The sequence below is a fragment of the Ranitomeya imitator genome, chromosome 5 (genome assembly GCF_032444005.1).
Source record: "Ranitomeya imitator isolate aRanImi1 chromosome 5, aRanImi1.pri, whole genome shotgun sequence".
In the NCBI taxonomy this organism is placed as follows: Eukaryota; Metazoa; Chordata; class Amphibia; order Anura; family Dendrobatidae; genus Ranitomeya; species Ranitomeya imitator.
In genome coordinates this window covers 9100259-9117836 of record NC_091286.1, presented here as the reverse complement: position 1 = coordinate 9117836, position 17578 = coordinate 9100259, and the positions used below count along the sequence as shown (strand labels likewise).

The 17578-nt window shown below is 46.9% G+C and overlaps 1 protein-coding gene across 6 annotated transcripts in view; it reads right to left on the bottom strand.

The window, feature by feature from the left end:
- CMTR1 (cap methyltransferase 1) overlaps window positions 1-17578 on the bottom strand; it is a 67890-nt gene that overhangs the window by 42352 nt on the left and 7960 nt on the right. For 3 of the 6 annotated variants that reach the window (XM_069768288.1, XM_069768290.1, XM_069768291.1), the window contains exons 2-6: window positions 17068-17152; window positions 11029-11169; window positions 6686-6831; window positions 190-348; window positions 21-113 (exon numbers count right to left, since the gene is read on the bottom strand). In XM_069768288.1, coding sequence (XP_069624389.1) covers window positions 21-113; window positions 190-348; window positions 6686-6831; window positions 11029-11161 — 531 coding nt within the window. In that variant the 5' untranslated portion in view covers window positions 11162-11169; window positions 17068-17152. Of the gene's footprint in view, window positions 1-20; window positions 114-189; window positions 349-6685; window positions 6832-11028; window positions 11196-17067; window positions 17153-17578 lie in introns of all 6 variants that reach the window. The other 3 variants (XM_069768289.1, XM_069768292.1, XM_069768293.1) reach the window with 1 other exon arrangement.

Genomic DNA, 17578 nt, shown 5'->3' with positions numbered 1-17578 from the left:
TGATTGTTGCGGCTCCTTACCTTGCCCACAGTCATCCAGTCAGACAGCTCGTCAGCGTCAGGGATCTCAGTGCTGCATTCGGGGAACCAGTCCACTTCTTCGTACGCTGTGGCCTGGAACATCAGAGAGCCGGTTGGGTCTCCCCGTGGATCAGCACTTGTGTGTGCCCTCCGCGTCCTCCCTGCTTACCTCAGGCATGTCCCTCCAGTCTATGTTCAGCTCTTTCTCAAACCCCTTCAGGATCAGTCCAAGACCCCTGCGGCCCTTCTGCTTCGAGGTCTCCACAATCTCTTTTCGCCCTTGCCCGAACTTGCCCAAACCTTCTCCCTCGCGAAAACCCATCTTTGCCTGATAGAAGAAAGAAAGAAGAGTGACATCCCAGACCAGAGAGCTGTCAGGGGGCATCAGTTGTCGGGGGGTATCGGTCACTATGACGGTGAGTCAGACCCGCACACCATGTAGATAGACGCGTCCCTCGGTCAGGTCTTCCTAGCAGTCAGTCTGTATGCGGAGGCATGCTGTTTAATGGAGCTTGTGAAGTCTCTGGTTTTCACTGTCTTGGCCAAGAGGCAGGCGTCTTACACCAACCATTGTCAGACGCTTCCTTCTGTCTCCCAGATTTATCACAATGACCGTCGGGTGAAAGGAGAAAATCCTCATCACACGGCCTGACGGACCCCTCATGGACTGGCCCCATTCTGGCCTTGAGGAGAGCAGTTTCTCCCAATTCCTTCTTTACTTTCTGGCAGTCACAGCATTTTATTCTTCTATGACGCTTTCATTGATCGTAACAATTCTTAATGATTCATGTGTCCATTGACGATTTATTTGCAGCAGTGTCAATGACTTCATGCTTTGAGATGTGAGGTGCACCGACCATTCAGAATGATTTCTGATCTGATATACAGACTTAAAGGGCGATTCCTGTTTTCTCGTATGGTTCTATAGCACTTGTAAATACAAGCCATTTTGCAATTTACGGTTAAAATTTGCAGTCGCTCTTGAGATATTAACATTTTTTTTCTACTGTTTACAACTTGTTGCCTAGGAGACCGACCACTGCTGTCTAGCACTTAGATGAAGCTGGTCGGGATTAGGAGATAACAGAGTGCTCCAGCGACACCAAGGAGCTTCACAGCAGCACTTACAAGCTCAATAAAAAAGAGTTTGTAAGAACTGCACGTTTGGTAACTGCTGCATTACAGCAGTGGTCGGTCTCCAAGGCCACAACCTTTAAACAGATGTTAATAACTGAAGAACATATGCAAATTTTAATAAACTGTAAAAGGGTTTGTTTTTTCACAAATTATCCAACAACATCCACCTATGAAGATGGAAATAGCCCTTTAAAGGAGATGGGGGGAGTCCAGGTCCTGAGATTCCTAATGTTGTGCTGCTCTGACAGCCGCAGTCTGTGGGGTCTCAGGACCCCAATCCCCCGTCCACCAGCACCGATCAGAAGCACTGACGAATAAAATACTTAAATAATAAAGAAAAATGCTGCTTTTATATAGAGATCTTCAGTAATGCTTTTTTGCGTTTTTTAGTAATCCCAGCAGGTGAATTCTCTAATTTTCTTCTTTTAAAAGAGGGATTTTTGGTTCTTACCATAAAATCTCTTTCTTGGAGCCTTCATTGGGGGACACAAGTAACCATGGGTGTATTCCGCTGTCGCTTGGAGGCTGACACTATGCATATAAAAAATAAGTAGCTCCTCCCCGGCAGTATACACCCTCCGACAGGCACCAGGCAACTCAGTTGGTGCAAAAGCAGTAGTAGGAACAAGTAATATATTAAACTCAACCTATGTACCAACCCACAACGGCACGTTGGCCAACACGGTACAACTTCAAGGGAGGGTGCTGTGTCCCCCAATGAAGGCTCCGAGAAAGATTTTACGGTAAGAACCAAAAATCCCTCTTTCTTTCTCGCTTCATTGGGGGACACAGGTAACCATGGGACGTCCAAAAGCAGTCCCTAGGGCGGGATATTCTGCAGAAAAAGAGGAGTTATGTCTGCCGGTGAGAAACCGCCGCCTGCAGTATCTTCCTACCCAGGCTCGCGTCCGCAGAAGCCTGAGTATGCACCTTGTAGAATTTTACAAAGGTGTGAATGGATGACCACGTTGCGGCCTTGCAAACCTGAGAGGCCGAAGCTTGGTGACGAACTGCTCAGGAAGCTCCCACAGCCCGGGTAGAGTGAGCCTTCACCCCCGAAGGAGGCTGCATGTCTTGGACACGATATGCCTCCAGAACCGCCGAACGGATCCCACGAGCAATTGTGGACTTGGAGGCGGGGAGCCCCTTTCACCGCCCTTCTGAGACGATGAACAGAGGATCGGCCTGACGAAAGGAAGCAGTTCTGGAAAAATAAATCCGGATAGCCCTGACCACATCCAGCTTGTGAAGAGATTTCTCCAAAGGATGAGCTGGGGAAGGGCACAAGGAAGGGAGGACGATGTCCTCATTGATGTGAAATGCTGAAACTACCTTTGGTAGAAAGGAAGGAACCGGCCGAAGAACCACCTTATCCTGGTGCAGGATTAGAAAGGGTGAACGACAGGATAATGCCGCCAGCTCCGACACTCTCCTAATGGAGGTGATGGCGACCAAGAAGGCCACCTTCCATGATAGAAGCGAGAGAGAGATGTCTTGAATCGGTTCAAAAGGTGCACGCTGGAGGGCGTCTAACACGAGGTTGAGATCCCAAGGCTCGACAGGGGGATGATAAGGGGGAGCTATATGAGCGACCCCCTGAATAAAGGTCCTCACCTGAGGAAGGGAAACAAGGTCTCTTTGAAAAAGGATGGACAGAGCGGAAATCTGACCCTTCAAGGTGCTAAGGGAAAGTCCCAAATCGAGACCCGCTTGAAGGAAACTGAGAAGGGATGGAAGGGAAAAGGTCATAGGAAACAGACTGTTGTCCTCGCACCATCGGAAAAAGGCCTTCCAACATCTGTGGTAGATATGCGAGGAAGCCGGTTTTCTCACTCTTATCATAGTCTGGATGACGCTGCGAGAAAAGCCCGCGTCCTTCAGGACCACGGCCTCAACGGCCATACCATTAAATTCAGAGACCGAGAATTCAGGTGGAAGAGGGGCCCCTGCGAAAGAAGATCCGCATGATCTGGTAGTCTCCATGGAACGTCCGATAGCATGTTCACTAGTTCCGCATACCAGGCCCTGCGAGGCCAATCTGGAGCTACCAAGAGCACGGGGACCCCTTCCGACTTGATCTTTTTTACGACCCTTGGGATCAAGGGGAGGGGTGGGAACAGATAGGGCATCTGGAACTGGGCCCACGAGATCACGAGAGTGTCGCATCCGACGGCCATCGGATCCCGAGGTCTGGAAACGTACTGGGGAACCTTGTGGTTTGCCCGGGAGGCCATTAAGTCGACGTCTGGGACGCCCCACCGCTGACAAATCTGGCTTAAGATTGAGGGGAGGAGAGACCACTTGCCCGCCATGATGCCTTGGCGACTTAGAAAGTTGGCTTCCCAATTGTCCACCCCTGGGATGTGGTCGGCTGATAGAGAGGGAACGTGGCTCTCCGCCCAACGCATAATTTTTGCAACTTCCGTCATGACTGCTGCGAGTCCCTCCCTGATGGTTTATGTAAGCCACCCCTGTGGCGTTGTCCGACTGAATGCGGACCGGTTTTCCCGAGAGGAGGGACTCCCAGCGGATGAGGGCTAGGAAGATGGCTCTGATTTCTAAGAGGTTGATAGGGAGACGCGCCTCTTGAGCAGTCCAGCGGCCCTGGGCCGTGAGGTGGAGAAAAACCGCTCCCCAACCCTGGAGGCTGGCGTCGGTGGTGATAACCTGCCAGCGGGGAGGGAGAAATTACCTCCCGCGCAGAATGGAGGTGGACAGCGTCCACCAAGAAAGAGAGACTGCTTCACCTTGGAAGAGAGGCGAAACGGGCGGTCCAGGGAAAGTGGGTTCCTGTCCCAGGCAGTCAGAAGGGCCAGCTGGAGGGGACGAGAGTGGAACTGGGCATAGGGGACCACTTCCATAGAAGCGACCATTTTCCCCAGAACCCTCATGGCGAGGCGGAGGGACAGAGGGTTCGGGCCCCTTAGTGCTCTAACACCCCAACAAAGAGAAAGGAACTTCTCCTTGGGGAGAAAGACCTGAGCCTGAGAGGTGTCGAATTCCATGCCCAGGAGCTCCAGACGCTGGGTTGGAATCAAGGAAGACTTCTGGTAGTTGATTATCCAGCCGAGGCGAATAATAGTGTCCTGCGTAAGCTGGAGGCTCTGGCTGCAATCCCGACGGGATGAACCCTTGATCAAGAGATCGTCGAGGTATGGGATTACCAGAATCCCCTTTGAACGCAGAATGGCCATGACCGCTGCCATGACCTTCGTAAGGACCCTGGGAGCAGACGCCAGACCGAAAGGAAGAGCCGTGAACTGGTAATGATGTTCTTAGATCGCGAACCGGAGAAACCTCTGATGCTGTACGCAAATCACAACGTGTAGGTACGCATCCCGAATGTCCACGGAACACAGAAACTCTCCTGGTTCCATGGACGCGACCACCGAGCGTAGTGATTCCATTCTGAAGTGCCGAATCCGGAGATGGCGGTTTAACCGCTTGAGATCCAAAATTGGATGGAGAGAGCCGTCCTTCTTTGGAACCATGAACAGGTTCGAGTAAAAACCCGAAAACCGATCGCGATAAGGAACCGGAACTACGACTCCTGAGGTGAGGAGCGAATCGACGGCCTGGAGAAGCCCTGGGAGATGGGAGGGCTGTTTGGGAGGACGAGAAAGCAGGAAACGTCTTCCTGGGGGCGAAGAAAATTCTATCTTGTAGCCTGAAGTGACGATCTCCCTGACCCAGGCGTCGTCGACTACCGAAAACCAAACTTATGAGAACCGAAGAAGCCGGCCTCCCACCCTGGAAAGATTTCCAGGTGGGGGCGACCCGTCATTCATTAGAAAACCTGTGGCCACGAGGTCCAGATGGTTTTGAGGGGGTGGCTCTTAGCTCTCCAGCGCGGGGGATGCCTGAAAGAAGGCTTCCTCCAGTCTCCTTGTGAGGAAGAGCGGTCCTGATTGGGGTTTCCTGAGGTGGTAAAGGACCGAAAGGACTGGGGGCCCCTCCTGTTGAAGGAACGTTTAGGCATGGACTGGGGTAAGGAGGTACTCTTACCACCCGTAGCGTCCGAGATCATTTGATCCAACTGCGTGCCGAAGAGTCTAGAACCCTGGAAGGGCAGACCAGTGAGGGATTTTTTAGAAGCAGGATCTGCGTTCCACGCTTTGAGCCAAAGAACCCGGCGAATGGCCACAATATTACTGTTAGCCCTAGCCGAGCAGGCCGCTGCATCAAGGGAGGCATTCATGAGATATTTACCCCCAAGAGAAATCTGATCCGCTAAATCAGACAGTTCCTCAGCAGTAGCAGAGGCCAAAATGCCTCTGCGCAGGGTTTTGGCCCAGGCTGACACAGCTTTCGCTACCCATGAAGAGGCGAAACTAGGACAGAAGGAGGCTCCAGAAGCCTCAAACGCCGATTTGGCTACTGCCTCGATTTGTCTGTCCATGGGGTCCTTAAGAGAAGCCGCGTCCGGAATAGACAGAACCATCTGAGAGGATAGCCTGGAGACGGGCGGGTCGACCTTAGGAGACTCGGACCATTTGCTGACAAGGTCGGAGTGACAAGGGTATAAAACGTCTAGCCGTTTCCTGCCAGGGAAACGCTTACCAGGGTTTTCCCAGTGTGTAGATGTAGTGTTGTCGAACTCCTTGTGATTAGGAAAAACTCTAGAGGGACGTTTAAACGTAATGGAGACGTCCTGAGAGCTTGCCTCATCCTCCTTAAGTTCAAGCGTCTGAATTATAGCCGAAATAAGGCTATTGGTCATATCCTGTGTTCCGGAATTCTGATCTGCATCCGAGTCAGATTCAGACTGAGAGGATAGGTCAGACCCGACGTCCGCCTGCGAGGAGGGGGAACGGGCAGATAGGGGTATCCCGGTGTGGTCCGGGGAACTGGAAGCGGATCTAGATAGGGTCCTTTTTCTGTCTCTTTTCTCAAGTCTGCCTCTGTGAGGGTCTTGGACAGGTGCGAGCGAATCGCCGTGTGAGGTGTTCATGGCACTGGTGGTATTAGAGAGAAGCGGGATACGTTCAAGTGCCTGGACCAGGGACTGAGAAACCTTAGTCAGGTCGGACACTGATTGAGACATAGCAACAGACCACTCCGGGGGAGGGGGGTGCACTCATCCCGAGACCTAGGAGCTTCCAAAGGGACGGACATAATGGAAGGAACGCAGGACGGGCAGAAAGGAGATGGCTGACCTGAAGCCCACTTTTTCTTACAGCGGGCGCAGGCGTAGTGAATGGCCGTAGTGTTATCCTGAAAGAAAAAACAAATGCGGATCTGGTGTTAGATCGAGGTCCGCCTCCTACAGACACTAAGCAAAAACTGGGTTGCCTGGTGCCTGTCGGGGGGTGTATACTGCCGGGGATGAGTTATTTCTTCTTTATTTGAATAGTGTCAGCCTCCTAGCGACAGAAGCATACACCCATGGTTACCCGTGTCCCCCCAATGAAGCGAAGAAGAAAACACTGTGTGAAAGGATCCTTACATTACACACTGGCACGGTATCTCAAGAAACAGACCCTGAGCAGATCCTTTTCCAAGAAACATTTCTGCAAATTGACAGTTACCATGAGCTTCTGCGAGACGCTGTTAAACATGGCGTAACGAGAAGACGTTCCCTCCGTCAGGGGATCTGACGCACTCTCTTTATCCCCAGTTCCAAAAACTGGTCTCTTCTCATCAGTGTCGCTGTCGGAGGCACTCGTGGAAGACTCTGAAGAGAAAAATGAGTATTTATGGGAAGAATCTTCAGTGACAAGTGAAGTGGAGGTGACACCAACATCGGACTGTCAGAACCCACTGCAGCTCCCCGTGAGGTTGTCACACTCTAGAGCCCCGGGACGACATTATTATCAATTTACACCTTTAATTCTCACTAGCAGAAATCTCCTCAATGATCCTCCACAACAATCGCTGTTACAAAGAATGAAACACTTCTATCAAAAAGACAAAAAATCTCATTTACAGCCGGAAACTGGAGTAGTGATAACTGGTGCGACCCCGGTGGTCCTGGTTTCTGCCATTCCGGGTCCTCCACGGGTGGTCTGTAATTGGTGGCAGCTATACTACACTATACTATACTATAGAGCAGGGGTCGGGAACCTATGGCTCGCGAGCCAGATATGGCTCTTTTGATGGCCGTATCTGGCTCGCAGACAGGGGGCCCGGGGCCGGCAAGTCAGACGCCCCTGGTCACCGCACTATGTCCGCCTCCTGCTCCCGCACACTTCCGTCACTTACTTCTATCTATAGATAAGCAGCAGTGCGCAGGCTCAGTGACGCTGCAGAGCGGCTCCTCCCATCCATAGCAGGGGGTGGCTCTCTGTATCCGCCGCCACGCCCCTGACATGCCCACTACACAAGCATCGCGTGCGGATGCTTTCTTCAGTTCCCATGTTTCCGGCGGTGCCCGGAAGCGGCAGCACCTGTTTCCATAGTGACCCGCGGCCGTCCTAGCCATGTCCTGTCACGCACTGCGGCTCCGACTCTGCCGCCTGTCCCCGGCCCTCAGGGGCCCCCGCAGGAGCCTTCATTATGTCCAGGGCCAGAACCCCGACCCCTAAACCAAGGAGTACTTCTACTACATCGACCACCAGGGACAGGTACGGGGGCACAGTGCAGCAGGAGCTCGGGCCCCTGGGGCCCATAGCTGTGATCGGCTGCAGCGTGATTTCTCCTCTTTATTTTACAGCCCGCACAGTGGTATGTATATACCGCACAGCCCGCACAGTGGTCTATCCATCCGGCTGTGCTGTATAGACCACTGTGCGGGCTGTGCTGGATAGACCACTGTGCGGGCTGTGCTGTATAGACCACTGTGCGGGCTGTGCTGGATATACCGCTGTGCTGTATAGACCACTGTGCGGGCTGTGCTGTATAGACCACTGTGCACCCGACTAACCCGTGACGAAAAGAAGACAGCTCTTCTAGAGGTCTACTAAAGTTCTATAGCACAAGGACCAAAAGAAACCTGGAGTTGGCCCTGCTTGCAGACAAATCCACAAATTAAAGAAATAATGACTCAGAGCCTTCTTTTCACCCCACAGTACTGCCCTTTATTGAAGAAGATGGCTAAAAGAAAGAAGGATGAGGAGTATCGTACTTTTCAGCAGGAGTGGACAGACGAATTTGCCTTTGTGGAGAGAGCAGGTTCACCAGTTTGTCTTATATGCAATGATAAAATTGCATCCATGAAGCGGTCAAATATAAAGCGCCACTTTGACACACGCCATGCTTCATTTGCATCGAAATATCCTGCAGGGGACAGCAGGAAGAAAGCCTGTCAAGAGCTGCTGTGCAAAGTGCAAGCTAGTCAGCAGCAACTTCGAGTTTGGACCCAACAAGGTGACTTAAATTCGGCTAGCTTTGTTGGTGCTTTGGCAATTGTCAGAAACGGAAAACCATTCACAGATGGGGAGTATGCCAAAACATTTATGCTTGATGTTGCCAATGAACTTTTTGATGATTTTCCGGATAAAGCCAAGATTATCAAACGGATAAAAGACATGCCTCTGTCAGCAAGAACAGTTCATGACCGTGCCATCATGATGGCAAATCAGATTGAGGCATCCCAAGTGAAGGACATAAATACAGCTCTGTTCTTTTCTCTTGCTTTGGATGAATCAACTGACGTAAGCCATATATCTCAGTTCAGCATCATTGCAAGGTATGCTGTCGGTGACACGTTACATGAGGAAAGTCTTGCTGTTTTGCCTCTGAAAGGGACAACAAGAGGGGATGATTTGTTCAAGTCATTCACTGAGTTCACTAAAGAAAAAAATCTACCAATGCATAAACTTATTTCAGTGTGTACTGATGGTGCTCCAAGCATGGTAGGAAAAAACAAAGGATTTGTAGCGCTTCTTCGTGAACATGAAAAAAGACCTATCCTTAGTTTTCACTGCATCCTACATCAGGAGGCACTTTGTGCTCAGATGTTTGGTGAGCAGCTTGGTGAGGTGATGTCACTTGTCATTCAGGTAGTCAACTTTATTGTTGCCCGTGCTTTAAATGATCGCCAGTTTAAAACACTCCTGGATGAAGTTGGGAATAATTATCCTGGTCTGCTTCTGCACAGCAACATGCGCTGGCTGTCAAGAGGGAAGGTGCTCAGCCGTTTCGCAGCTTGTCTGAGTGAAATACGAACTTTTCTTGAAATGAAAAACGTTGACCATCCTGAGTTGTCCAACACTGAGTGGCTCCTGAAGTTCTTCTATCTTGTAGATATGACTGAACATCTGAACCAGCTCAATGTGAAAATGCAAGGCGATGGTAATACAGTTTTATCGCTTCAACAAGCTGTGTTTGCATTTGAAAATAAGCTGGAACTGTTTATCGCAGACATTGAAACAGGTCGTTTAATACACTTTGAAAAACTGGGAGAGTTTAAAGATGCATGCACAGCAAATGACCCTGCACAACATCTTGATATTCAGCAGCTAGCAGGCTTTACATCCAATCTCCTGCAATCATTCAAAGCGCGCTTTGGAGAATTTCGTGAGCACACTCGTCTTTTTAAGTTCATCACTCATCCACATGAGTGTGCACTGGACAGCACTGACCTGAGTTATATCCCTGGTGTCTCCATCAGAGATTTTGAGCTACAAGCTGCTGACCTGAAGGCTTCAGACATGTGGGTGAATAAGTTTAAATCACTTAATGAAGATTTGGAAAAACTTGCACGACAGCAAGCAGAGTTGGCAAGCAAACACAAGTGGAGAGAAATGAAACAACTCCAACATGCAGACCAGCTGATTGTCAAAACTTGGAATGCACTTCCTGTCACATACCAAACACTGCAGCGTGTGGGTATTGCTGTACTGACAATGTTTGGCTCTACCTATGCATGCGAGCAGTCTTTCTCACATCTAAAGCACATCAAGACTAACATACGTTCACGTTTAACGGATGGAAGTCTCAACGCCTGCATGAAGCTAAACCTCACCACGTATGAACCAGATTACAAAGCCATCAGCAAATCCATGCAGCACCAGAAGTCACATTAATGGTAGGAAGTATTCTATTCATCGTTGGTTAGCAACAGCATTAAAACGTTATTATGTTATAAAAAAAAGAGTTCGGAGATTTGTTGTTCTTTAAAATTAAATACAAGTCAATGTGTGCACTTTATGTACAGTGAGACTATTTAATAAAGTTCAATTATTTATTACGCTGGGTGTGCCTGCTTGTATGTACCACTTTAAGTAGTAAATGCTTTAGTTCCCTATGGGTCTGAGCCTCTCTTTTTTGTTCATTTTCTGTAAGACCAACACTTTTAAAAGGGCCACTGACAGATACAATTGCTCCAGCGGTCACTTAGTACACAAAGGAGTGTTCCTCACTGCTGCACTAAGCCACCGCTGGACCTAAACAATAATTCGCTGTAAAATAATAAAATAGACAATTGACATAACTGACAATGCGTTGTGTGACATGTCCAACATTCCAGCTTCTTTCTTCTGCGAATGCCTCAAAGCTGGCATTCTCTCAACATCAGGTGGGAAGAATGCCAGCTTCCAGTCATGCGCAGGAAAAAGAAGAAGCCAGACTGCTGGACTGATGTCATGCATCGCAAGCTCACAATGCAAGTTATTTATTTAATTTTTTACTGCTAATTACCATTGTTTCAGTCCAGTTGTGGCTTTATACAGCAGGGAGGAGCATTCCTTGCTGTACTAAGTGAACATTGGAGCGATTGATCTGTCAATGGCCCTTTAAACATATTGTACGGCTCTCGCGGAATTATATTTCAAAATATGTGGCGTTTACGGCTCTCTTAGCCAAAAAGGTTCCTGACCCCTGCTATAGAGTTTCCATTGCATCTACTCTGGCTGCGTGACAAGTGTAATCAGTCAGGTGAGAGGCTACCGGGATACCACCCCCGTCACATCCCTCACAGTCTCGGACTTACCTTGGGTGCCATGATTGCTGAACTGAGTGTCATCATCAGAGGTCGAGCTCAGGTTGAGGCCCAGCTCTTCAATACGTTTTTTCTGTCGGCTTTGAGTGCTGATCTGGAGCTCTCGCTCCGCGCGTCGCTTCATTCTCAATTCTAAGACAGACAAGCACACACCTTCGCTGTAAGTAAACACAACAACAATCAGTGACTCTGGACCTGTGCCGTTATAGAGCAGTGAACAGAGGGATCAGTTGTAGGATCGCCAGTGAAGACCTCTATGGCATATAACAGGATATACGAGATCTATCTGATAGGTGCGGATCCCACCTCTGAGGCAAGCACCTATTTCCTGATCGAGGGTCCAAGAAGAGGCCACACATGGAAGTGACACAAACAAAAAATTCTTGCTCAGCCAATTCCCAAAGCAAGCCATGCACGGTCACCTCCACATTCACATTGTCTCTCCGTAGGTGGGACTGCAGTTGGGGACCCTCTGGAAATTGCTGAGGGTCCAAGTGGTGGGTTCTGCATCTATCAGGCATATTTCAAAGGGAAAAAAAACTCCAAGTAAATGTGGCGCTAAGCACCTACGGATTTTTTGAATGCATATAATTATAATGCTTATTTGTTCTTTTTGTTTTTTTTTTGCTACCTGATGAAGGCTGCACTGTAAAAATAGCAGCCGAAACGCGGTGTACTGTTTTTTAAAAATATTTTACAAATATATTTTATTTTTTTATTTTGAGAAAATAAATGAGTTTTTATTAACATTTGTCACTTGAAGTGGATGCATTCAAAAAAATCCGTAGGTGCTTAGCGCCACATTTACTTGGAGTTTTTTTTCCCTTTGAAATCGCCACCTATGTGGATCTGAAGCAGGATCAACACATAGTTCTCCAAAGTGAGCTGCACACCTTATTGGATTATACAACATACATAGAAGAGTTGCCTAAAAAATTGATTCCTTGAGAATCTCAACGTGCATTTCTTACCGATAGAAGCTGAGCATAACTACTAATAAAAGAAATGTTTTTAACTTGTTGGTAAAAACGTATTACGCTCAGAGGAAGCGCCGCACTTGTCTCTTTTTTTCCCCTCTTTCCCTAAACCAGAGTATTTCTAAGGTCTATCAGGCATATGAGAGACGTAACTGGCTCAGAGGCTCCATGATATAAACTGTTTGCACATAAATGCCTTAAACCTCCAGCAAATAAAATGTGGGACCACCTGGCAGCAAAGCGATCAGCTCATCATTCGGGGACGGGTTATCGGCACAGACGTTCTCTAGACCGGAGAAAACCTGTGAGAAGCCTATCTGTGTACACCTGGGTCCCGGTTTTGCTTTAGTATTGTCAAGTTGAAAATATATACAGTGGGGCAAAAAAGTATTTAGTCAGTCAGCAATAGTGCAAGTTCCACCAGTTAAAAAGATGAGAGGCGTCTGTAATTTACATCATAGGTAGACCTCAACTATGGGAGACAAACTGAGAAAAAAAAATCCAGAAAATCACATTGTCTGTTTTTTTAACATTTTATTTGCATATTATGGTGGAAAATAAGTATTTGGTCAGAAACAAAATTTCATCTCAATACTTTGTAATATATCCTTTGTTGGCAATGACAGAGGTCAAACGTTTTCTGTAAGTCTTCACAAGGTTGCCACACACTGTTGTTGGTATGTTGGCCCATTCCTCCATGCAGATCTCCTCTAGAGCAGTGATGTTTTTGGCTTTTCGCTTGGCAACACGGACTTTCAACTACCGCCAAAGGTTTTCTATAGGGTTGAGATCTGGAGACTGGCTAGGCGACTCCAGGACCTTGAAATGCTTCTTACGAAGCCACTCCTTCGTTGCCCTGGCGGTGTGCTTTGGATCATTGTCATGTTGAAAGACCCAGCCACGTTTCATCTTCAATGCCCTAGCTGATGGAAGGAGGTTTGCACTCAAAATCTCACGATACATGGCCCCATTCATTCTTTCATGTACCCGGATCAGTCGTCCTGGCCCCTTTGCAGAGAAACAGCCCCAAAGCATGATCTTTCCACCACCATGCTTTACAGTAGGTATGGTGTTTGATGGATGCAACTCAGTATTCTTTTTCCTCCAAACACGACAAGTTGTGTTTCTACCAAACAGTTCCAGTTTGGTTTCATCAGACCATAGGACATTCTCTTAAAACTCCTCTGGATCATCCAAATGCTCTCTAGCAAACTTCAGACGGGCCCGGACATGTACTGGCTTAAGCAGTGGGACACGTCTGGCACTGCAGGATCTGAGTCCATGGTGGCGTAGTGTGTTACTTATGGTAGGCCTTGTTACATTGGTCCCAGCTCTCTGCAGTTCATTCACTAGGTCCCCCCGCGTGGTTCTGGGATTTTTGCTCACCGTTCTTGTGATCATTCTGACCCCACGGGGTGGGATTTTGTGTGGAGCCCCAGATCGAGGGAGATTATCAGTGGTCTTGTATGTCTTCCATTTTCTAATTATTGCTCCCACTGTTGATTTCTTCACTCCAAGCTGGTTGGCTATTGCAGATTCAGTCTTCCCAGCCTGGTGCAGGGCTACAATTTTGTTTCTGGTGTCCTTTGACAGCTCTTTGGTCTTCACCATAGTGGAGTTTGGAGTCAGACTGTTTGAGGGTGTGCACAGGTGTCTTTTTATACTGATAACAAGTTTAAACAGGTGCCATTACTACAGGTAATGAGTGGAGGACAGAGGAGACTCTTAAAGAAGAAGTTACAGGTCTGTGAGAGCCAGAAAACTTGATTGTTTGTTTCTGACCAAATACTTATTTTCCACCATAATATGCAAATAAAATGTTAAAAAAACAGACAATGTGATTTTCTGGATTTTTTTTCTCAGTTTGTCTCCCATAGTTGAGGTCTACCTATGATGTAAATTACAGACGCCTCATCTTTTTAAGTGGTGGAACTTGCACTATTGCTGACTGACTAAATACTTTTTTGCCCCACTGTATCTTTATACTCTTTTGTACTTTTATATATTCTTATGCTGTGAAACAATAAGTTTTTCCCCTTATGTTTGCTAATGCAAATTTAACTGTATTTAAGATGGCTGCCAGTATTCACATAAGTTAGAAGATATTCAAAGACTCAGAGATTAATATGATAAAGACAATGATTGTAATAAGGACAGTTGGTGGGCAGACACCTTCTCCTTTCTTAATCCAGCCAATTGGTTTGAGGGATTTGCGGCTGGATAGCTGGAATCTTACAAAGTTTGTTACATATCGCTGCCTTTATCCTTGTCATGTATATAATACTAAAACTTGTTTTTTGGTGTATTTCTGTATGTATTAGGAAATTCTGCACTAAGACAACTAATGATGAAACCAAAAGCGTTGCCACGCCTGCTTTTCTCTACACCGATTTTACAAAGTTACCTGATGAAGATGTTGAAGCCAAGCGCATGGCCATCTTCAAAAGATCCCAACTACTGTTATCAATAATTGTTATTCATAAATTCTAGTATGCTGGGGGGACGGGTACGCCGCAACAGTCATGGCTGGTAACATGGCACCAGTCATGTGAAGACCAGTACCCCTCGAGCTTATAGCTTGGGATAGTACCTCTGATGCTGGACATTAGTTAACAAAATTTATCTAGGGGGGAATGTGAAGGAACAAATTATGAAAGATTCTCCATTTTGTGCTTTGACTCCATTTTGTTGTTGGTTAAAGATAAATTCTGTTATTTACTTAGGTAGAAGGTTACAGCTGCTATGAAATAATTCTGTCCTGTTTCTCACGAAGATAACATTTTGTTATTCAGCTAGTCTATGGTTCATAATTGGTATAAAGACCTTGAGTATTCTAACTCGAGTGAGCCAAATAAGAGACTCGTGGGGGTATCGCTATACAAGACTGAGGCATCTGTTAATATGTTTTTCTATGCCAAAAAGACATGACCATATCTTTAGTTTCCATTTTTCCTGTATCCTCATGGGTTAAGTTTTTCCTGTATTCTCATAGGTTAAGAACTGTGAACGTGTTCTTATGCTGATTGGTTGAAGTATAATTTATATGACTATGAAAAGTCAGACAATAAACAGGGGCCCAGAGATCTGCTCGATCCCCCACACAGAGGCACGAGTCTCCGTCTGGTCATTTTCAGTTGCCGGCAACGCCCTGTAGATTAATCTGGAAATCACTGAGTCAACCGTGAAGGATCACTTTAGATCCTCCCTCAACAGTATATGGTGGATGATTCACTTCTTTTTCTTTCATTTGAACAATGAACAAGAAATTGTTCTTATTGAGTGCTGAAGGTTCTTGTTTCAGTCTCCTTGGATTTTTTCCTTCAGAGCACCAAATTCCATTTTCAGTGAGCACCCCCTGTATCCCAAATACTGTTTAAAGTGAATCAGTCACCCCCTTGGACAGACCTAAGATAAGGATACAGGTACGACTATTTTAGGTATTCTAGTACCTGTATGTCCATAGTAATAGCTTCGGTACGTCCAAGAGGGTGACGGATTCCCTTTAACCCCTTCATGACATGCGCCGTACTAGTACTGCGCATGCCGTGAATCCCCCTTTGATGTGGGCTCCGGCGGTGAGCCCACATCAAAGTCGCGACATGTCAGCTGTTTTGTACAGCTGACATGTGCGCGCAATAGCGGCGGGTGAAATCGCTATTCACCCGCCGCTATTAACCTGTTAAATGCCGCTGTCAAACACAGACAGCGGCATTTAACTACCGCATCCGGCCGGGCGGCCGAAAATGACGTCATCGCCGACCCCCGTCACATGATCGGGGGTCGGCGATGCATCAGGAAGGTAACCATAGAGGTCCTTGAGACCTCTATGGTTACTGATGCAGGCCTGCTGTGAGCGCCCCCCTGTGGTCGGAACTCACAGCACACCTGCATTTCAGCTACATAGCAGCGATCTGACGATCGCTGCTATGTAGCAGAGCCGATCAGGCTATGCCAGCTTCTAGCCTCCCATGGAGGCTATTGAAGCATGGCACAAGTAAAAAAAAAAATGTTTTTAAAAATATGAAAAAAATGTAAAAAATATAAAAGTTTAAATCACCCCCCTTTCGCCCCATCCTAAATAAAACAATAAAAAAAAAATCAAACATACACATATTTGGTATCGCCGTGTTCAGAATCGCCCGATCTATCAATTAAAAAAAAGCATTAACCTGATCGCTAAACGGCGTAGCGAGAAAAAAATCCGAAACGCCAGAATTACGTTTTTTTGGTCGCCGCGACATTGCATTAAAATGCAATAACGGGCGATCAAAAGAACGTATCTGCGCAAAAATGGTATCATTAAAAACATCAGCTCGGCACGCAAAAAATAAGCCCTCACCCGACCCCAGATCACGAAAAATGGAGACGCTACGGGTATCGGAAAATGGCACTTTTTTTTTTTTAGCAAAGTTTGGAATTTTTTTTCACCATTTAGATAAAAAATAACCTAGTCATGTTAGGTGTCTATGAACTGGTAATGACCTGGAGAATCATAATGGCAGGTAAGTTTTAGCATTTAGTGTACCTAGCAAAAAAGCCAAACAAAAAGCAAGTGTGGGATTGCACTTTTTTTGCAATTTCACCACACTTGGAATTTTTTTCCCGTTTTCTAGTAAAAGACATGGTAAAACCAATGGTGTCGTTCAAAAGTACAACTTGTCCCGCAAAAAATAAGCCCTCACATGACCATATTGACGGAAAAATAAAAAAGTTATGGCTCAGGGAAGGAGGGAAGTGAAAAACGAAAACGCAAAAATGAAAAAGGGCCGCGACTTGAAGGGGTTAATAGTGGAGGGAGCTGCAACTTTCACTTGTGTTTTATATTCTCTTTATTTCTACTTATTAACAATTATTGGATACTTATCCTGACTTATTTCTGCTAACACGGCTCAAGGTTTGTTACAATGTATCAGTATAAGTAATGGACAATGCTCAGATTGGCAGCACAGATCTGTCCCCAGGCATGGAGCAGCACTTACCTGCACCATCACAGGTCAGGACTATAACCAGCTCTGACCACGTACATAAAGCCTCTAGTGGGCGCTATACTCACAGAGGGGACGGGCAGCGACTCAGGGGCTGAGGGAAGACCCCGAGGACATGGACTCAGGTCATCTCAAGCGTGTCAGGGCGGAGCGCTGTGTGAGACATAAAAGAACAAGGAGGTCAGACTGAATTCACAGCAAGAAGGTGAATACCCGATATTACCATAATCATTCACTTAATAGTGATTATAAAAAATATACTACATCATCCACATATGTAGACTGCACAGGAAATACGCCTTAAATAGAAAGGAAGAAATGGATTTTATGGTAATAAAACATTTTCTCATCACTTTCATTGTGGGACACAGAGACATCGGGTTACAACAGCTGCTGCTAGGAGGTGAACACGATGCAGTTAAAGAGGTTGCACCAAGTTTGGAAGCTCCCCCTATCCATGGAATAGGGGATAACTACCCGATCTTTGGGGGTCACACTGTCAGGACCTCAATCAATGCAGAGAACCAGGGTATCCAGGGGCCCATATGTATGGAGAGGTGGCGGATCAAGTGCATGTCC